We start from the raw sequence: 24034 nt of genomic DNA on the forward strand, positions 1-24034 counted from the left end.
CTGGTATATTTGAAGTATGTTAAATGATTGAACTTATTATGTTAAATTGATCTAGGTTAGGTGTTTGAAATGTGGTGCCTTTCAATGGCATATTGGTTAAAACATATAGGATGCTTGAATTGGTATGTTTTGTATGTGTTTAAGGTGTGTTTTGGTCATATGAATGTGTGTGGGAAATGTGTATTTTGGTATGCAAGTGTAGGTTTTGAAATGACTTGTTTTAAAGGCTAAATTAGGAGCACATAGCCTCGAATACAGGCTATCACACGGCCTTGTACCACACACGGCCATGTGTTATTTTAATTTCAAATGTAGGTTCCACGCGGCCTGCAACACAGCTGTGTGACCCAAGTCAGTGAGTTACACGGGCAGACATACAGGCTGGGACATGACCATTTTTCCCATACTTTGAAAGCCCACACAGCTTAGGCTATGTCACATGGCCGTGCGACCCCTGTTTCCCAAATTTTCAACTTTTTCCTAAACTTTTTGATTTATTTCAAACTTGTCCCTAAATGTTCCTAAATTATTTTTAGGGCCCCGTGGACTTGGTTTAAGGCCCATAAGTTTTTTTCTAGAATTAGATTAAGTTCATAATTTTTTCTGTTTTGATGATAAATGTTTTGCTTTGTTTGGTAATGCTATGTAACCCTAATCTGGTGATGGAAACAGGTTAGGGGTGTTACAAGGTGCCTTCATTTGTCCTTGCAAACTCCGCATATAACTTAAGAAATGGTGATCCACTATCAATATACGTCTGCACCTTCACCTCCAACCCTCCTCGTACCTCTGATATCGAAGGTGTCATATCTGACGGGGTCAACTGAAGTACCAAATTGATATTTAAGTGACAATATTCTCATCTGATTGGATCCAACGATTTTTTGCCTAATTCTTCCATGCAGTTCTGATAATTGTATGTTCAGGTTAAAAGTCAACTGCACTGTGTTATCTAATAAAAAAGACCTCGTTCTTGGTGTTATGCACTTCATCGTCGTAATAAACAATAGTAGTAATTTGTCCACTCATTTTCACCAAAACAACATGTTCCACATGTTCGAAACAAAAACATTATGCAAAAAATAGTGTTATAATTAAATATGAACAACAAAAATCGATCCTTACTTTATGTAAATTGCGTGGTAGCTCCAAATTATGCGTTATGTGCGAACTTCTCTTCAATCTTCTTACAATTTTCTTTACTCGTAAATGCTTTATGTCACTCAATGCTGAAATGGATTGCTTTTGTAGACCCTAGGGTGAGTGACAATTGATTTAGAAAATTTTCTTGAGCTAGTGGGGAGTTGAAATTGCTAAAGATAAAACACTCTACATAGGACGCATTTTTAGTGCACTACAAAAAAAAAAGTGAAAGTGCATCCAACTGGATGCGTTTTTGTGCCATGTCAGTTGCGCTTTTAGTTCTTTTTTCTGACACTGCACTGAAAACACATCTTATGTGGAGCGTTTTCTCTCTAGCAATTTCAACTCCAGACTTTTCCCCACTTATCCATCAGATATCCTGGGATTCCCATGATATGTTATCTAAACCTATCTAAATGTTTAAAAATAATGCACTGTAAATAATGATCAAAACTCAGTTGCATTCAAAAAATTAAAAAAAATTAAAAACTAAGATTTAATTAAATCGAGTAGTTTAAGTTTCGATTATGAATCAAATTAAATTTTGCAATTTGAATAATTTGAATATACTATTGTTGTAAATACGATGCTTGTAAATATCAAATTAAATAATTATTAACTTTACATCTCAAAAATTATAAAATATATATAACTTAAAAGTATAAAAAAACCTACAAAACCTTAAACCCTAAAATCCATAAAACCCTAACCTTACTTTAAAAAACAAAACCTTAACCTTAAGAAAAAGGACCAAAAGGAAAACGCTATTATTATGTTCCAATTTCAAGGTATGGGACTTGGATCCTACATAGGGAAGTAAGAGATTTCCTAGTGAAATTTATATGGATCTAGGCTTTCCAACCTCAATAGCTAGTTTTAGGGTATGGTTCTCCAAAGGTCTGTATCAATTGGTATCAAAGTCAGCCATCATGCTTCTCAGTTGCAATTATGAGGCGCAGGTGGTGATGTCGGCATTGCAGTGTTTGCCCAGGGCTAGAATAAGCTAGCGCAAAGCTAATCCGCGCGGGCTTCGGGGCTACAAAGAATGGTGGATTATTATGTTCCAATCAGTTGAAACAGATTCCAGTTGGAAGCATTTTCATTATTGTGGCCTAGTCTCATAATTCTTTTGAAAAAAATGACCTAATCTGATAATTTTTTTTAAAAAAACAGCATTTTTAAGAAATTCACTCCAAAGCAAGAATAATTTGGGAGAAAGGTAAAAGACAAACTTTTATAGTGCGTCGTCACTGTAAAATAAAGTAGAGTATTTGTAACACCCCGAACCCGAGACCGACACCGGAGTCGAACACGAGATGTTAACAGACTTTAAACCCTTTATAAAAATATTTCTCAGACACTGCCAATCTGCGTACTAGTCGCTTTAAAAATCATATCTTGAGTTTCACAACTCAAAAATCAGTTTCGTGATTTTTCCCTGAAACTAGACTCATATGCCCATCTACATATTTTTTTCTAGAATTTTTGGTCGGGCAAATTAGTACAGTTTATTAGTCAAAGTCTCCCATGTTACAGGGATCGACTACACTGACCTTTGCGCATTACGACCTGAATATCTCCCTGCACAGAGCTTCAATACTGATACCGTTTGTTTCTATAGAAACTAGACTCAGAGAGGAATCTATCCATATATGGTATGACTCCTAATTGTCTCTGGTTAATTTATAATGAATTTCCAAAGTCGGAACAGGGAATCCAGAAACCGTTCTGGCCCTGTCTCACGAGAACCTGAATATCTCTTAACATACTGTCCATATGATCTTTTCGTTGCTTCTATATGAAAATAGACTCATCGAGCTTCGAATACATAATTTATTCATCAATTAATTCCACTCCTACTATTTTTAGTGATTTTTCAATCTCACGTCACTGCTGCTGCCAGCATCTGTTACGAAAGCAACTATGCCCATTTCGTGATTTCTCCTTGATCTAACTAGTAATTCGTCATACATATCACAAATTATGATCATGACTAGCCATGCCAAAGGCTAATCATTGTCAAACATCCCCCTACTACACTATTGCCATATCATGAATTTTAACACCAAAATAATCAACCATGACATATGGCATAAAAAGGTCGAATTATCAAGATTTACGACCTAACGTTATGAAACCAAACCCAACCGAACATTTATGCCATTTTTGCATGGCTAAAAGTTTACATACCAAAGTTCAAACACAACATAATAGCCTATACATGCCGAAATGTTCTCCTAAGCCGACTAAGAAGAAAGTACCAAAACTTGCTAGCCGGTGTGATGACTTCGACGACGGCACGATCACGCAAAAAGAGACGAGTCCAAGAAACCTAGAATAGGTGACAAGCAAACACCGAATGAGTATATAACTCAGTAAGCCATAAGCATTCCACAACCATCCATTAATAAAATTATCACAACAGGAAACAATGAAATGAGGTTAAGTACTCCATCCATACCAAACTATACCATAGTTCCTTAAACCCTATGGTTCAATCTCATACCAAGTCCTACATTGGCCTTTAATACATCATTTTATTTTCGTTATAATCATACAATTAAACGAACTTTCACCTATTCCACAATGAACCTTATGTACGTGACTTCAACTATAATCGTCACATAAGTTCAAAACTTACCAAGCTCAACTCCAAATATAAACATAACGCCTATTAGCCATGAACTCAAGGTACTTACCTTTTCCGCTGTCCAAAATTGACTCGGTAAAGTCGCACCCTTCATGTAAATAATTTATAGAAAATATATATTGGGTTCGCACACATAGTGCTTAATAATCAACCGCGCACACTTAGTGCCATGTACTTTAAACTCACACACTTAGTGCCATGCATTTCAAGTTCGCACACTTACCTTTTCCGCTGTCCAAAATCGACTCGGTAAGGTCGCACCCTTAATGTAAATAATTTATAGAAAATATATATTGGGTTCGCACACATAGTGCTTAATAATCAACCACGCACACTTAGTGCCATGTACTTTAAACTCACACACTTAGTGCCATGCATTTCAAGTTCGCACACTTACCTTTTCCGCTGTCCAAAATCGACTCGGTAAAGTCGCACCCTTAATGTAAATAATTTATAGAAAATATATATTGAGTTCGCACACATAGTGCTTAATAATCAACCGCGCACACTTAGTGCCATGTACTTTAAACTCACACACTTAGTGCTGTACAATTTAAACCCGCACACTTAGTGCCAATCTCATGACCGTGAACACTTATTGCCCGCACACTTAGTGCCGAAAACCAGCCACTCAATAGGCTTCACTTCCTTTTTACATTCGACAAATTTCATCTCTACTTACATATACATTTGTATACATTTCATCTCATTAAACACAATGGTATAGGTATTACGATCCTTTAAATCAATACCAAAGATATGCTTAATGACTTACTTGTGTTGGGTAAGATGGTTCCAACTCGGCTACTCGATGATCTTTTCTTTGCCTTTGCTCGATTCTCCTCCTTTAACTCCTTGAGCTTAATCAATAAATCAACTAGTTTAACCGCCTTGCTAAATATTTACAATCCAATTACACATGCATATGTATGTTAGTATATTCGGCAATCACCCTTACTAATCACCCACTTGATCAATTATAGAGAATCAAAGTTAATATCATAATGTGTACCCTATATGGCCCATTATACATAATCAAATTTAACATCATCTATATATTTACTCATATGGCCGAATATACCTAATCATACATACACCTAACCAAAAATAATTTCTAAAATCTTTATATCATTTATACACTAGTAAAGCATCCTCTCCCTTTCCATCAATTTAGCACATGCATTACTCATTAACCTACAAAAATTATATTCGGCCTTAGCACACAACTTGCTAGCCGATTCTTCCTCATCTAGCAACCAATGCACATATGTGTTCACTCAAAAATGCTAAAAAAAGAGATTCAAGAATCATCAATCCACCATCACATGCATCATTAACAAGCTTCATATTTAGCATGCAATGGCATTAACGCAAACTCCACCTAGGCCGAATCTTAACTCATCTTCATGCCTCATCACCACAACATCAAACATCAAAATACCAACCAAGAATGTAACATGTATGGCCGAATATCATCTCCATCATTTAACAAAGTTTGAACCATGGCTAGGTAGATTTCAAACTTACAACTTAAAATATACATGAATCTCAAAGAATAATATCAAACATACCTCAATCTAGTTACATGCATGGCCAAACTTCCTCCTAATTCTCTTCCAAACCAAACATGAAGCAAGAACTCCTTCCTCCTCCCTTAGAATTTTCGGTCAAAAGAGGATGAAAAAGGATGAACAAGTTTTTCTTTTCCTTTCTTTAGCTCACGGCAATGGGGGGAAACAACCACTCATTTTTTTTGTTTTTCCTTTCTTTATTACCCATACTCCTTATTTTATTTTTTTCCTACATACTTCATTAGGCCAACATGTTCCCAACATGTTTCCACCCATAGCATGGCCAACCACTAGCTCAAATTTTGGGTAATTTGACATGCAAACCCATCATTTTCACAACATGCATTAATAGACCATTTTAAATTAGCCTATCATATTTTCACCATGTCTCATATCGATCCCTATTTAATAATTTCTCATGCAATTGGAAAAATTGGAGAATGAAACTTCCACATACTCATGTACACACATAATAAGCATAAAATATGGAAATTAATTATTTTTATGACTCGATTTTGTGGTCCCGAAACCACTTCCCGACTAGGGTCAATTTTGGGCTGTTACAGTATTGGTCAGGATCATGTTGTAGGGTGACTTTTATAGTGTTGTAGGATGGCCAGTGATGTTATGTTGGCTAGTGAGTTTATCGGAAAGGGTGAAGTTATGGTCATGGTTCGCGGTCGTTGGATTTCTTTTTCTTGAAAAGGATTTAAATGTTGATGATGCCACCATTAAAATTTTTATGTGGTAAATAAAACAAAAGTAATGTCTCGGAATAATTATAGAAAGGCCACTAATTTTAGTCAAAAGTAAAATAAATAGTACATCAACAATCTAATTAATGAAATTTTTAACTATAATGACGAATTTGAACAATTATATTAATTACAATGACTAAATTAACAAAAAAATTAGAGTAATAAAAATAAAAATACATTATGTTAACATGACAGAATAATTTTATTTTAGTTTTGTTTAAAAAATAAGCATTCCAGACTATTACATAATAATTAATTTAGTAACAAATAAACCGGTAAGGTCTTCATGCAACACATTCAGAGCAAAATCAGGGGGTTGAGACCAAAGGTGATAGCCAATGTCCGTTCATTCTACAGCCTTTGCTAAATGATCAGCCAATCTATTGTATTCACAATACACATGAGTTAAACCAACATTCTAATCACAGCTTAACAAATCTCAAATCGTATTTATAACGTGATTCTAGCTGATTATTTATTAGGTCCCTTAATATGGTGCGGCGCTTCCAATCAATCTAATTCTAACAACACATCTCGACAACCAAGCTTCCAAGCATGTTTAAGACTATCAAGTATGTCCCAGAGTTTTGTCTCATATGTGCTACACAACTCTATGTTCCTTGCAAATCCCAAACACCACAAACTATCTGCATCTTAAAACACACCATCGACCATACCTATTTCATATTTCAAATTCTGACCACTATCCATATTAATTTTCCATTTTCCCTATGGTGGTGGAGAAAATGAAAGCTGCATCCATCTTCAACTCTTTGTGGACCCTTACCCCTAATTCAATTGATTAGCATATAAATCTCCTCTTTATATCTCATTCAACAATAAATGAATCCTTAATTATTCACACAATCAACTTTAAAAATACAATATTTCTTCTTCTTTTTTTCACGAGGACCAGCATGTCACCGCAAAGAAGATATCCACGTCTTCCATATTAGTGAGAGCTCAATTAAACTTTTAATTCTTTTACGAGGGTTTCTTTTACGCTTAAACCTACATTTTGAAGAAAGAGAAACTTTAAAACAACGCTAGGTTACCAAGAATTGACTATTCGGACTTGGAAACAACGCTACGCGGATCACCCGACCCTTCAAAACCCTCTCTTTGCTCCACTGTTTCGCCATCCGTCCTGTCTTTCTCCACCGCCCCCCCCCCACCCTTCACCTTTTCGAATTCTGATTTTTCCCACACTCTTCAATTTCTTACAAGTCAGAATTCAGAGACCCCAAAAAGTTCCTCTCTAACCCTAACTTCTCATCTCTTCATTTTGTGCTTCTCTTTCTCCCCCACTGTTTCCCTGCTTGATAACACATGGTGATTCCATTTTATTAACGGCTTTCTAGGATTTTATTCGGGATTTTGTCGGAGCACTGAATACCTTCCTTTTCCTGGTATATTCCCCCTCTTTGGCGTAACTTTTTCTTCTTCTTCTTCTTCTTCTTTTAAGTTTTTAAAGAAATGAATCGTGAAGAAAAATAGGAAAAAAGTTCAGCCGCCATTGAAGAGTTTATTCTTTTGGTACAAAAATAAACGGAAACAAATGGGTCCCAAGTTTTGGCATCACGTTTTGCCGCATTTAATTTATCTCTCTCAATGTTAATTCAAATTCCGCATGGATTCAGTGGAGTTTACATATTCATTACTTATTCTAGCTTCCCTGTTTGTTTAATTTGCTTTCTGTTTCTCTCTTTTTCTCAGTTTGAAATCAAAGAGTTGCGGAGTATAAGAACTATATAAACGAAGATGTTTGGTACAACTAACCGTAAGTCTTTCTTTTACCTTTTTTTATCTTTCTTGTTGAAATCGAATCGAGTTTTTGATTCGGTTCATCGAGCTGATGTCTGGATGAGTGTATAATTGCTACCATTCTTTAAAACTAGAAACTCATGACTGCCAATTTTATTTAGGCATTGTAAAATCTGAACTTTTATTGGTTTTAGCATCGAAGATTAACTTAATCATCCAAAAAAAGTTATAATATTAATGGTAATGGTAATATTCGAATATTGTTTTCGCTCCTTATTTCTTTTAAATTTTTATCAGTATCATTTTTAAGATAATTTTTTTCCACTATTGGGGCTTCACTCTACTGCATTGTTATCGAAACAAAATCCTATCCTGATTGTTCTGTGTCCTGTTGTTTAGCTTCTTAGCCTGCTTTTAGTTATAATATTTTAATTAGAAATACTTTTGTGCTTGTTATTGGTCAGTTGCTTGTGCTTTGCCTGTGATTTACATATCTACTTGTAGTTTGTCATCAGAGTTTCTATTTTGTTGTTATGTTTTTAACAAATATATGTGTGTATATATTGCATGTCTTTTTTCTTTTTGGAAATAATTTTTTTGTAAATTGTTATTTGTGAACTTTTTTGCACTAATAAATAATTGTTAGCAACTCTTTAAACAGCTTTTGGGCAACCAGCAAGTAGCCCATTTGGCCAGACCAATCCAAGTAGCAATCCGTTTGCACCTAAATCTTCCTTTGGTAGTCCGACTCCTTTTGGCTCCCAAACAGGGGGTTCACTATTTGGTGGTACTTCTACTGGGGTGTTTGGTGCAGCCCAACCTTCTTCTTCATTTTCCTCAACAACCACCTTTGGTGCATCATCATCTCCGGCATTTGGAAGTTCCATGCCTGCTTTTGGGTCTTCGTCTACTCCTGCTTTTGGCAATTCATCATCTTTTGGTGGTAAATGTTTCTTTATGTTGTTTATCCTATCATTATAATTGAGTTCTCCTTCATTTTACATTCTTTTTTGTTCTAGTTAAATATAATAAAGAATGTGATTGTAATGCCTTCTGTCTTTTGGTATTTTATGGTGCTTTAGTGTTCTAATGCCAAATATGTGAAGATCATTAGTTGTTTTGTGTCTAGATACACGCTTATATGAATATAATTATATTTCAATTAGATACCTATATAAGTATATTGATATTTCAATTAGTTGCACTCTTATTTGTTGGTGATGGAAGAATTTAGTGTTTTATTAGTAATCTGCTTTTAATTTTATGCATTTTTTGACTTTTTAGCCATAAGCTCCTGGGAACTTGGTGTCTTGTCCTCAGCGTTCAACTGATGACTTTGTTTTTTATAGGGCCATCTGGTTTTGGTCAGAAGCCAGCATTTGGTTTTGGATCTACTCCCACTCAATCAAGTCCTTTTGGAAGCTCAGGGCAGCAATCACAACCTGCATTTGGTAGTGGAATATTTGGTTCCTCCACACCCTTTGGTTCAACACAGTCTGCGTTTGGTGCCACAAGCACCCCTGCGTTTGGTGCCACAAGCACCCCTGCGTTTGGTGCCGCCACCAGTACCCCTGCCTTTGGTGCCACTAGTACCCCTGCCTTCGGTGCCACAAGCACCCCTGCTTTCGGTGCCACAAGCACCCCTGCTTTTGGTGCCACAAGCACCCCTGCTTTCGGTGCCACAAGCACCCCTGCTTTCGGTGCCACTGGTACCCCAGCCTTTGGTTCCACAAGCACCCCTGCCTTTGGTTCAACTGGAAGTCCTTTTGGGAGCACTGGAACTGCATTTGGTGTGTCTAATGCCCCAGCATTTGGAGCTTCAAGCACACCTGCTTTTGGCACATCTAGCACTCCAGCTTTTGGAGCGTCTTCTACTTCTTCCTTCAGCTTTGGGTCTAGCCCTGCTTTTGGACAATCAACAGCAGCATTTGGTAGTAGTCCTTTTGGGACAACTACAGTTGGAGCACAGAGTTCCGCTTTTGGTAAGTAATTATTAAGTTTACATGAGCAATTATAACTTTGGAATTACTTATCCTGATAGGAAAAATTGTATATTTCATTGGTCTTATCCATCGAGTACCAAGTTCAATATGCATATATGTGCACACAAAAACACGCATATATAAAAGCTAAATTCTTTTGAGTTATGTAGGAAGCCAATCCTCTTCTCCTGCATTTGGAAGCACGACCTTTGGCCAGTCTGCATTTGGGGTCAACGTGGAGGCAGTAGAGTAGCTCCTTATACACCTACAACTGATGCAGATAGTGGGAGTGGTACACAGCCTGCTGCAAAATTGGAGTCAATATCAGCAATGCATGTTTACAAAGATAAAAGTCATGAGGAGCTGAGATGGGAGGATTATCAGTTAGGAGATAAAGGTATTTATGTCAAAATGTTGTGGGACTCTGAAAGTTAATCATTCTCCTTTTCTGTGCTTGACATTGACTAGCTTGCTATATTAACTTGAAATATCAGGTGGACCGCAACCGGCTGCTCAGCCTTCTGGAGGAATTGGCTTTGGTGTGTCAGCTGCACCTGCAAGTCCTTTTGGCTCTTCTTCAACAATTGGTCAAACATCTGAAAATCCTTTTTCTGGCACGAGTGCTAATCCATTTAGTATAAAACCCCCATCTTTTAATAGTGCAAGTTTTACAACCTCAACTACTACATCAAATCCTTTTCAATCAACATCATCAAGCCTTTTTGGCCCATCTTCATCAACAACACCTTCAATATTTAGTTCTTCAGCTCCTACATTTGGAACTGGTTCATCTCTTTTTAGTTCATCTGTAACTCCTTCATTTTCATCCTCGCCATCCATATTTGGTACTGGTGCAGCTCCAGCAACAACTCCCACATTTGCCACTAGTTTAAATTTTGGCAGCAGTCAGGGATCTTCTCTGTTCACTTCTACCCCTGCAATTGGGCAGGCAAGCTCTACCTTTGGACAGAATACTAGTAGCTTCGGTCCAACTAGCATTTTCAATACGCCTTCCACTGGGTTTAGTGGGAATATGTTTTCGAGCTCTCTGTCATTGGCTCCTAGCAACCCAACTGCCTTTGGCTCAACAACTGTACGTCACTTGTGAAATCCTTACAATCATTCTTCTTTCTTTATCATGTTTATGATCCTTTGCTTGTGTTATTTGGTTATAGAGGTAAGCTGGAATGTTTGTTGCGTGTCTTCAACTTTGGTCAAAGTGCTTTATTTCTGTACATTTTCATCGTGCTGTTGTGGGGATGCAGAATCATGTTCACTTTTCTTTTATTTTATTTAATTGAGAGTTCAAAGTAATTGTAGTTTTTTGTCTTCAAATATGTGTTATTCTATTGAATGAAGAGTCATAGTTGATATGTTCATACAGATAACTGTTGCATATCTAAAGGCAAGGGGTCATGTTGATTTGACTAAATATCCTTATGACTATTTGTTGATTATAATGTGTTTCAGATTTTTTATGAAAAAAAATTGTGAGCAAATTTTTTATGATTTTAGGAGTTTTTCTGGCTTTAATTTGCTATAATGCTCTCTAGTTTTATGCAAGAGTCTTTGCATAAATGTGCATGCTCTCTTACCTGTTTCTGAGCCTTAAGTTATTGGTTTGATCCATTGTTGCTGCAGCCCTCTTTTGCTTCACCTTTCCAGCCAGCTCAGACTTCTGGAGCTTTCAGCTTTAGTAATCTTGGTCAGACACAAATGAGTAAGAAAAGTTTTATCTTGAATATTATCATTGAATGTTTTGGGAGCGCTTTTTTTTTTACACTTCTGACCATAATGATTTTGCTGTCTTTATAGGTGGTGGATCAGGCATTTTTGGTCAGAGTAATGTTGGCCTACCGTATGTTTAATATCCATTGGGTTTTGGTTCTGTTTTCACTATCACTTATAAATATCCTTATACATACCTACGAGCATGTCCATATCTATTACTAGTAGAACCTGTGTATATCTGCATTCAAAAGTATGCCTGAACAAGTTCTTTCCATGGTCATCCATGTAGTCTGTGATTTTCTATTTTGTAGCTTAATTACTTATCCTCTTATGTTTGGCAGGTCTGTGACACAAAATGCTGCTGTAGTACAACCTGTGACTATTAGTAATCCCTATGGAACACTCCCCGCAATGCCTCAAATGTCAATTGGTCGGGCTGGGACTGCACCATCTGTTCAATATGGGATTTCTAGCATGCCTGTAACTCCCTGAAATTGCTTTAGTTGCTCTTAGTTTTTGAGTTCCATATTATAGATTGTTATCTCTCTCCCCTCATCCCTCTATCTGTTTCTCTTTGTGCTAGAGTGCCAATGATTTATTCAGAATTATAATATAAATATCGTTTGACTGGTAATCAATTTATCAGGTCACGGACAAACCCGTTCCTGTTAGAATATCGCCCCTGTTGACTTCACGGTACATTTCACAAAGACGGATTAGGTTGCCTGCAAGGAAATATCATCCTAATAACGACAATCCAAAGGTGAGGATGCTGCCTCTCCTGGAAATAGTAAACACTATTCTAATTTGAAATATTATTCCATTGGTGGACTATATGAGGTTATAGTTATAATATTTGTTGGTTTTGTTTGTTTAATATATATAGGTTCCATTTTTCAATGATGATGAAGAGACACCGAGCACACCTAAGGCTGATGCTGTTTTTATTCCTAGGGAAAATCCAAGGGCTTTGGTTATTCGTCCCACTGAAAATTGGCCTTCAAGAGTTCCTGTAGAGAAGGTATCACCTTTGAAGGATGCATCCACTCTGGTGCATGAGAATGGTAAGATTCTTTCAAGCTCATATGCTCTCCTTTTGTGGTGAATTACAGATTAGAACTGAAGGTTATAGACATGGATAAAATTTGATAGCCTTGTTGATACTCAAGTCCTTAATAAAAGTTGTTGGATCTTTGGGAAGTTGCCGTATTTGTCTTGTGTAATTGTTCCCTCTGTTTATGTAGTCCGTGTCTCTGTTCTCTTCGTCTGAAACACACAACACTGAATTTTATTCAAAATAACGTGCTAACCTATTACTACCAATTGCCATTTAGGAAAAATAATGGAAATGCCATATCTTGTACAAAGTCACTTTTCTGGTGCCATTTCAATATTTTTATTGCCTATGTTGCTCCAACTCTTCATTTTCTTTGATGTATCTGTATCTGCTACCTGTTTCTGACACATATATGGACATGGGATGAGGATATGATCCTACAAGGATCTTTCAAATACATAGATGAACTTTAAAAATTTAAAGTACTGTCGTCGGTTACATACGCTCAAAGTCTAGGTACCAGAGCTTATTGCATTAAAGAAATTCTCTGATTTTGTTTTCAGATGTGTGAATTTGTGCTCTCTTTTTTATTCAACTACAATGATTTTTGACTGCTCATGGCTGACTTTTTGGAGCATCCTTTTCATTTAGGTAAAATTTCTGATGATGGCTCCAATGCTGAGGATAAATATAGTAAGTAGTATCTCTTTCATGAAATTTACTCGCCAATTCACTGTCGTATCATTATATTAATTTTATGTCGCCCATAATGTTTCTTTGATTTAATGTTTAATGATGTCAAAATTGCATAGGTTATAAAACATTCTCTGTTTGTTCTCTAACTTCCTTCTAGACAGTCATCAAAAAACACAGTTAGCCTGTTGTCAACTCCAATGGAGTTTCTAATATCCATATGGGACAAAAAACAAAGCATTAAAATAAGCCTTTTCCTTTATGCCACGGTGATTCTCTTTGTCATAAAGATGATGAGTGTTTTATTCTGATTAGCAAATCAGTTTGCTAGCATCTTTACTAATTTTAATTTCTTCTGATTGATATGATCATTGTAGAAAACCCAGCTGAAAATGGTCTTGTGAAGGAGCGGATTCATCATAACCAGAAAGCTAATGGAGTCCATCATGATCATTCTGTACAGAAAGAGGATTCGTTCATGACACTCAGTGGCCACAGGGCTGGTGAGGCTGCTATTGTGTATGAGCACGGGGCTGACGTCGAGGCTCTAATGCCTAAGCTCAGGCGTTCTGATTACTATACAGAACCCCGAATCCAAGAACTGGCAGCAAAGGAAAGGGCTGAACCAGGGTACTGTCGCCGTGTCAAGGACTTTGTGGTTGGGCGGCATGGTTATGGAAGCATAAAGTTCCTGGGTGAGACAGATGTGAGATGCCTTGATCTAGAGTCCCTTGTCCAGTTCAACAACCGCGAGGTAATTGTTTACATGGATGACAGCAAGAAACCTCCTGTTGGACAAGGTCTTAATAAACCTGCAGAAGTAACGCTGCTTAACATCAAGTGCTTCGACAAAAGGACCAGAGAGCAGTATACAGAAGGGCCAAAAGTGGAGAAATATAAGGAGATGCTTAAGAAGAAGGCTGAGGACCAAGGAGCAGAGTTTCTCTCCTATGATCCCATGAAAGGAGAATGGAGGTTCAGGGTAAATCACTTCAGCAAGTACAAGTTGGAAGAGGAAGATGTGCTGTAACAATGTTTGTTTTTATTCATGGAAATTGTTAAGGAAGAGTTTGTGGGTGGCACATGTGTTTTCTCCCCATTAAAAAGGGTAATGTCTTGAATGTACAGGGTTGGCAAATTGTGGTAATGTTTCGACTTTTTTAAGTGTCACATCAGACGGTATACATGAATGGTTTCGTGTGAGTGATTTCGTTAGTTTTTTTTTTCTGTTCTTGGGATGCTGACTCTTGGAATTAGATTGCTTATGAAATGGCATTACCATTGTATGGGGAACCTCGAAAGTAATGAGGGGGAAATTGGATGTTAGTGCTTTTCTATATGAAAATGTTTTAAATATTAAATAGAGATATTTATAGAGGTAGTATATAGATGAATTGAAATTTAATTAAATAGTTTAGCGAAAATTGTGCTTAATTATTGGCTTCATACATTAGGGATCGATCTGAATAAAATGTAAAGTAGTTATGAAATTTCAATAGGAATTGAAAGTAGGTCTTTGATGTGTAAAAGTGAAATTGAATTTTAATTCGAAACTTTAGATTAAAAGTTATGCTTGTCTAGGTTTAGGGGTTAAATTGAATAAATTTTAAAATATCTTTAGTTTTGTATTGGAATGTGGTTTGAATGAAATTTCATAGTAATTCTGTTTGGCAATTGGTTAATAGTTGATAGTTGATAGTTGATAGTTGATTGTAGTGGCTAGTTTAACCAATTGATTTTATTATCTATTTATTTAAAATTGTTTTGTAAAAGTTAATTAATAGTTAAAAGTTGATATGGGTAGAATGATAAATAAGGGTATAACATATTTTATTGTTAAGTATTTATTTGTTTATAATATTTGTCTTTATTGGGTGAAATTATTGAAATAAGACACTATCACCAAAGAATTAAAACATTCATTATGAAAATTAATTTGTGAATTTTTTTAATATTTAAATAAACAAATTTGTTAAGTTCCTTATTTGCGAATGTTAACATTGTGAAAATTGATAAATATTAATAGTGTATTAATATAATTGTAAATTATATTCTTAGTGATAATTATATCATGTTCATAGTATGAAAATTAGTAATAATTATGTCATACTCTGAATAAATTTGTCAAGTAACATATTTCAATTAATATAAAGTTGCATAAGAAATCATTTTACACAAGTAAATTAAAAATAAATTAAGAGTACAAATATTCAAGAAATAGATACATATCCAAACAAGTAAAAACAAATATTTAAGAAACGCGATGCTGTCCTCTAATTGCCATCAAACTAGTAGTGATGTCATAATAAACTTTTGTCATTTCATTAGTACTCATACGCTCAACTTCTTGAGTGGAAATGCATTCGACATTCGAAAATGCTTCAAGAGAAATAAAATTCGGATTTGCATCTTTGACCTAAATGTTGAGTCAAGAACTTTACTTAATCTGATGTAGTTATGTAATGCAAATGTAGCACAAATTATTCTATTTTGATCTTGAGACTAATATATTAACATTTTCGCTAAAATATTCTATCGCGCCTTTAAAATGCCAAATCCCCTCTCAATACAACTTCTTAAAGATGAATAGGCTCAAATGAAATTTTCTTGCTGTAATGTTGATTTTGTAGATTCAAGGTTGAGTATTTTTTTTTTTGAGATTTACTTTGGACTTTGGAGGTGAAAGTGAAAATGGGAGAATAGAAGCTACTGATATCTTGACACCCCTATTAGGTTTAAGAACATGTAGCAAAGGGAGTAATTCTTTAGCAAGTATGGTTAGATATGTCATTCCACATATCTCATTTCCAATCAAGTGTTGAAAGAAGTTGTCCATCCCAACGTTTTTTTTTTAGCTCAACAAGCTTTTACAAACCTCCATTCACTAAACACTACAATTAGAGGGTTTGACTATCCAATCCTCAATTTATGTTCAAATCAGTTAAAAAAAGCCCAAACTCTGTTTACCAAATGCCTCCATTTTATAATTGTTGAATTATTATTCGTAGCTAAAGACGACGCAGAGTGGGAAAGGAAAGGCGAGAGTCGATGACAAGTGACGCGAGTTTTCAGTTTGTATTTCTATGATTCAGGATCAATTTAATTGTTGCATATTTATGATGCATTGCATGATATGACATTGAGGTGAGTTAGCAATGATTATTTGAAGTGAACCGTTATGACTGAGATGGAATATCGAGATAAGGCTAAATAGAATAGAATATAAATTGTCTGAATTAGTTTATATATGATAATTGGAGTGAACTTGTGTTGAGGTATGCTATATGATATGATGAATAGAAAGTGATGAATCATGAAACGAACTATATATTAAAATTGTAAATTTGACTGCCCTTTTAGTTATTTGGACAAGATCGAATATAATTGGCATGTCATAAGGTCAGGATATTGATTGAAAACCATTGTTATTGGGCAAACTGGGGTGGTAGATTTTACATGTAAAGGCATCGTTGTCAGGCAACTCGAGGTGATAGAATAATCAAATTTTGAAAACCATTATTACTAGACAATCCAGGGTAGGAGTATGTACATGTTCAGTGTCATCGTTGCTGAGCAACCCAGGTAACGGATCCGCGTATCTGTTTTGAGTCCGTGTCTAGTTAATAGGGTTATAAAACATGATTTGACTATATGGTATATAAAATGGAATACAATTTATATGTGGTATATGTCGTCATGAAAAAGGTTATGTAAAATGAGTTAAAAACAAGCCTTGGGGGTCGTAAGCCAATAGGCTTGAAAATGGTTGAAATCTTGATGTGAAATGGAACATATGTGTTTACACGTTAGTAATGGTAATGAATAAATGTATGTGCCTATACATGATAATATGAATTGGTTAAGTTATTGTGAAATGAATGAGAAATGGTAAGTTTGAATACACACTAGTGATATGGCATGTAAAGATGATCATATGCATGTTATTATGGTAATGAAAGTATTTGGTATGGAACTATATGAGATCCGATTACAAATTATATTAGGTTTGAATGTATGCAATTGTTTTAAACTTGTTTTATGGTATGATATGTTACATTCAGTGGTATTAAAGCTCTAGGTTTAGTCTTCTCAAGTTAAATTGAGCTCAAAATTGAGCCTAGAGGTACATTTCAAGGTCAAGTCGAGTCTGAGTCGGGATTTGGATGTTGATTATAATTTTTTTTATTGCTAAAGATGTCAAAGGAATCAATAAATGATATTGGTGATATATAGCAATGGTCACTCTGCTAAGAGTCAGAATAGGAATGGGGTATAGGCACCTAGCATTGACCCAGCTGGTGCCTAACAGAATAGAGCTGCTAGTCCTTGAAGAGAAAACTAGGGAGATGAAAATATGCTCTGTGTTATAGCGGAAGCCCTTCAGTAAGTGGTGGGAGCTGCTCCATAGGTTACACTAGTGCCTGCAGTCCAACAAGCTCTAATAAAATAATTACGAAAGTATGGTGCCACAAGTTTAAAGGATTGAAAGGCATTGATCCCTCGTTAGTTGAAGTTTGGCTTGAATCAATGGATTGGGTATTGCAACAAATCGAGCGTTCTCCCTACGAATGTGTCACGTGCGCAATTGCCCTCTTAAAAGAGAAAGTATATCAATAGTGGTTGACAGTTACCCGACACGTACCAGCTGATTGGATTAATTGGGATTTGGCTTCAGTTTGAATTTATAAAAAGTACATTGGTGAATTATATCTTAAAGATCGAAAGTAGGAGTTTATGTTGTTGAGATAGGGCGATATGTTAGTAGTCGATTACGAGTGTGAATTTCTGCGGATCAGCAAATACACTCTGGAATTATTGTTGACAGAAGAGGAAAGTTGTAAGTGGTTCCTTTGGGAATTGTGTGATAAGCTTAAAGTTCAGTTGGTCTCACATAAAATTTTTTTTTTTACTTTATTGAATGGGCAAAAATGGTCGAGCAAGTTATGGGCCTTAGTAAGATGTAACACCTTCACTCGATCTAATCGCCAAATCCAGGTGTAGAGTGTCGCAATTAGGCCAATTTGGACTAAATACCCAATTTTAATCTTAATAATTTCAATATAGGCTTTATTGGATAACAAATATCTCTTACAATAGAAACCCTAAAATAAAAACTATCTCTAATTTCAATCTATAAGGGAATTGTTGGACTACATTATATTCGGCCATTAGGCGAAACCTCTAATGGAACCCCCTTCCAATACGCATGACACTAAACTAATGATTGCTCCTTGATACATCTCGGTCTCATTGGGCCGCTCCTCAAGATCCTTACTCATCTAACGAGTCCTGCATGCATAAACTAGATTCTATAAATTCAAAAGAACTTAGTGAGTTTCTTTACTATTCTATGCAAAATAGCCCTACACTTCTCGGCGTAATAAAAAAAATCTAAACACATTTAACTCCCTGATTGTCTTGGGACAATTGCTCTCAATTTGATTCAGTGGTCTGTGTTTCATTCCTCAAACTTAACTATAGGCGGATAAGTCGCTAAACGTCCTTCCCTTAGCTGACTTTATAACCATTCGACAAGTTTTGGTAGTTTCTTAAATGTCTCGCCATAACTGTGGACTCTGTCCCTTCCTTACGTGCATTATTTCCTTCATCCATCTCTCTTCCTAGACATCCTTCTAATCATAATTTTTAAATCCTTAGTCACATAGTTGGGTGGTAAGTTACTAGTGTAGATTCTCTTTTCCACCTTAGACTTGTAAGGTAGTTGTCTTGTCTACCACCTTAATAACCCTTTTTGTTTTGCCTTCCTTGGTGATTATAATAAACCCGATTAGTCCTAAGTGAACTCTATTTTCTTACTTTAGTCCCAAAGGGCATTTTGACACTCTGCCACTGGGTTTGGACTATGTAACACTTCCTAACCCCAAATCATCGCCAGAACAGGGTTACGGAGCATTACCGGACCTATCAGACAAGTTACAATTAATTATTAAATAAATGACATACATATCTTGATTTAATTATAAAGTCCCTATAATGGACCATCGAGGTCCAAATCATACGTTAGAATCGAATTGGGATTTGTTCGGGTACTCCGGAAATTATTATTATTATTTTCGTGCAAACTTAATATAACCCCTTTATAAATATCTAACATTCCTTGAAAATTCAAATCGAGACCAATCCAAAAAAATCAATTCATTACTTTATAAATCTCTAATTATAACAAACTAATAATATAAAGTTCTAACATTTTTATGTTTATAGCAATCTAACATATGATGTCTAATTGATTCATTTAAATTATCATTCAACAAAATTGCCCAAAGCTATGATATAGACTATGTTTAGGACATATGTAATTGTATGGAACAACTATTACCATCATTTATCATTAATATTTATGTATCAAAATAACAACAAATTACAACCTAGGTACATGCCATTTCAAAAGAGAAAATACATCACCACGTATTTGAGTTCAAGATTGACTTGGATGCTGAGTCGTTAGTCACTTTTGTACCTAACCTGCTCACGGAAACAAACCGTACACTGAGTATGCACTCAGTGGTATTTTTATAAACCAACACTTAAATAATTATAAAATACTTATATAACACTACTCAAATTCAATAACTATTCAAAGATTCACCTTTCAATCCAGTGCTCTATTTTATTTCAAACTCAGTATCAATCATTATTTTTCAATAACAATTATTTGTTTATTGTTATTCAATAACAATCAATTATTCAGTATCAAACAATCAATAACAATTAGTTTACCCCTATTAACATAATTCGGACTTAGACGGATACATAGATCCAACCATCACACCAGTATGGCATCAGTGCCTCATCGGTTTTGCCGAAGTAAACAGTAGTAGTACGGTACTTAGTACCTCATCGGATTAAACTGAAGTAACAGTTACAGTACGACACACATGATGCCTCATCGACTCGAAGTCGAAGTAACAGTACGACACTTATAGTGCCTCATCGACTCAAGGTCGAAGTATCCCTAAACATTTCCAATCCTATGCATGCCAACTATATCCGACTCAGTCCGATACAGTTAATAGGGTATTCAATTCATTTCTCAATTCAAAGTAATTAATCATTCCAATATCCATTTCAGAATAATTACATATTCACATACATTCAATTCAATATCAAAACGCTAATACTTACCTTAATATCTTTCCATACACATATAGTAACAAAAACAACAATTTAAATGTTAAGTTCGGTTTATAGAAATACAAACCGTAATTCTCGAATTACTCTTCGTCAACCTTCTTTTTTCCTTTCTTTGTCGATGTCTCGGGTTCTTTGTTAGCTACGAAAATAAAAATAAAAATAATTTATACTATTATTAATACAACACTAATTTATATTGAATAATTGAATTTTATTCAATTTCTACCTTACTTTTAATTAGGTCTTTACTAACTCATTCACTTTACTAACTTAATTTATACTTCATTCTTATTCAAATTTCTATCAAATTCAACCTAACTATCAAGTGTTCATAATAAAACCCTAATTCAAAACTTCTTTCAATTTAATCCCTCAATCACAAAACTTATAGCTTCTTTTACAATTTAATCCATTTATCAATCCTAACTTGAAATTCATTCAATTAGATCCCTAATTCAACAATTTATTCAACATGAACCATGCTTAAAAACTCTAAGAACTTCCAAATTTTCAACTTAAATTTAACAAAACTTTGTTCTAAAACTCGTAAAACATCAAAATTAAGTAAAAAGAACTTAATTGACTTACCATTTAAAGCTTTAAAACCTTAAACCCTAATTTTTCCTTTTTTTTTCTTCATTCTTTCTTTTCCAGCTCTGTTTCGAATGCTTTCTGGTTCTTTTTATGTTTTGTTTCTCTTTTATTTGTCTATTAATTTAATATAATAATAGTTAAAATAAATATCTATTTAATAATTAATTATAAGTATTACAAATGTATGTATTTTTATTAATACACTTGTATCAAATCATCACCGTACATTTGTCTTTATTTAATTTATTTCTTAATATAATATTTATAATATAATTAATTTAATAATATAATTTATAACTAATTTATATATTTATATAATTAAATCATGTAAAAATCTAAAATTTTTACAATCTTATGCCGCCTCAACCTCCAAATGTGGTTTAATTGCCCATTTGGTCCCTATTATTTTCTTTTAATCTATAATTAAACTTTTACCCTTTATTCAATTTAGTTATTTTTCCTAATTACTCTAACTTAAGCTAAATTCACTTAATTAAAACCTAATTAAACACACCACTATACTCATAAATATTTCTAATAATTATTTACAAACCCATTTTGTTAAGACGGAGGCCCGATAATGTACTTTTTCGATGCCTGTGAATTTTGGGTCATTACATTTCTCCCCCTTAATAAATTTCGTCCTCGAAATTTACCTTAAAAGAGGTGGGGATACTGTGATCTCATAGTCTCTTCTGATTCCCAAGTTGCTTCTTCAATATTATGACTTTTCCACTATACTTCCACTAAAGGAACTCGTTTATTACGCAATTCCTTTACCTCTCAAGCCAATATCTTAACCGGTTCTTCTTCATATGACAGATCAGGTTGAATTTCAATATCCTCTGTAGAAATAATATGAGAAGAATCTGATCGATATCTTCTGAGCATAGAAATATGAAAAACATCATGAATCTTTTGCAATTTTGGAGGCAAAGCCAGACGATATGCAATTGGTCCAACTCTCTCAATAATCTTATATGGCCCAATAAAACGAGGACTTAGTTTTCCTTTTCGACCGAATCTCATAATTTTTTTCCAAGGTGAAACTTTTAGAAATACCTTCTCACCAACCACGTACTCAGTGTCTCTACGTTTCAGATCTGCATATGATTTCTGCCTGTCAAAAGCTATATTTAGTCTTTCTCGAATTTTCTTAATAGTATCTTCTATTTCTTGAATCAATTCTGGCCCAATCACTTTCCTCTCATTCAGTTCTGTCCAACACACTAGTGACCAACATCTTCGACCATATAAAGCTTCATATGGTGCCATTTGAATACTTGATTGAAAACTATTATTGCATGCAAATTCAGGTAATGGTAGATAACGTTCCCAACCTATTCAAAATCAAAAATATAAGCTCGAAGCATATCTTCTAAAATCTAGATAACTCGTTCTGATTGTCCATCGGTCTGTGGATGAAAAGCTGTGCTAAAATTAAGTCGAGTACCAAGAGATTCATGTAGTTGTCTCCAAAACCTAAATGTAAACCGTGGATCCCAATCAGAGATTATCGATACAGGAATACCAGTCAATCTCACGATGTCCCGAATGTATGTTTCTGCAAGTTTCTGAAGTGACCAATCAGTTCTAGCAGCTATGAAATGAGTCGATTTAGTAAGTTGATCAACAATCACCCAAATAAAATTTTTCTTACTTGCTGGCAATGGCAACCCTATTACAAAATCCATCGTAATACAATCCCATTTCCATTCAGGAATATTAATAGGCTGAAGTAGTCCTGTCGGAACCTGATGTTCGGCTTTAACTCGTTGACAAGTTAAACATTTAACCACATATTCCTCTATATCTTTCTTTATACCTGGCCACCAGTAAGACTCTCGTAGATTACAGTACATTTTTGTTCCTCCTAGATGTATTGCAAAAGGATTGTCATGTGCCTTACGAAGTATTGACTCCTTCAGGTCTGAAATAGCTGGAACACAAATCTGATTACGAACTCTCAGGCAATCATACTCATCAATGCTGAATTTTTCTGTCATGCCATTCTGAACCATCTCTCTTTTCTTAATCAACTTACTATCTTCCAACTGTGCTAACTTAATTTGATCAAACATCACTGGTTTAACTCTCAATTCAGCCAACAGACTTCTCTCGTCATTGATACTGAGCTGTGCAAACATTGCTCGTAATTTACTCGCTGCTTTTCTGCTTAATGCATCAACCACAACATTTGCCTTCTCCGGATGATAATCAATCACACAATCATAATCTTTCAGAAGTTCTATCTACCGACGCTGTCTCGAATTTAATTCTTTCTGCGATAAAAGATACTTGAGACTTTTATGATCAGTATAAATGTAGCATTTTTAACCAAATAAATAATGTCTCGACATCTTCAAAGCAGATATCATAGTTGCTAGTTCCAAATCATGTGTTGGATAGTTACGTTCATGTGGTTTCAATTGTCGAGAAGCATAAGCTATCACTTTCCCACTTTGCATCAGTACACACTCGAGCCCATTTAAAGAAGCATCGCTATACACAATAAAATCTTTCCCTGATTTTGGTAAAGTCAAAACCCGTGCCTCTATCAGCATCTGCTTCAATTTCATAAAGCTTTCTTGACATTGATCATTCTAGACAAACAAAGCATTCTTTTGCAATAATTTTGTCATCGGTAAAGCAATTTTTGAAAATCCATTCACAAACCTTCGATAATTCCCAGCTAAACTAAGAAAACTACGTACCTCTAACACATTTTTGGGAGTTTTCCACTAGACGACTACTTCAATCTTCTTTGGATCCACTCTAATTCCATCTACTGACACCACGTAACCAAGAAATACCACCTCTGATAACCAAAATTCGCATTTACTCAATTTTTCATACAACTTTTTCTCTTGTAACATTTGTAAAACAATTCGAAGATGCTGCTCATGTTCAGATTCGAACTTTGAATATACCAAAAT

General features: G+C 35.0%; 1 protein-coding gene across 1 annotated transcript; it reads left to right on the top strand.

Moving 5' to 3' along the window:
* The first annotated feature begins 7037 nt into the window (after positions 1-7037).
* Positions 7038-14710, top strand: LOC107947034 (nuclear pore complex protein NUP98A). The gene is given in 14 exon segments (XM_016881574.2): positions 7038-7531; positions 7839-7902; positions 8548-8829; positions 9236-9868; positions 10039-10092; positions 10095-10265; positions 10363-10961; positions 11510-11588; positions 11684-11726; positions 11941-12079; positions 12246-12362; positions 12486-12663; positions 13308-13349; positions 13727-14710. Coding segments are annotated over 13 exon segments (3009 nt in total). The 5' UTR covers positions 7038-7531; positions 7839-7883; the 3' UTR covers positions 14380-14710.
* Positions 14711-24034: the final 9324 nt, after the last annotated feature.

The sequence above is a fragment of the Gossypium hirsutum genome, chromosome A08 (assembly GCF_007990345.1).
Source record: "Gossypium hirsutum isolate 1008001.06 chromosome A08, Gossypium_hirsutum_v2.1, whole genome shotgun sequence".
Taxonomy (NCBI): Eukaryota; Viridiplantae; Streptophyta; class Magnoliopsida; order Malvales; family Malvaceae; genus Gossypium; species Gossypium hirsutum.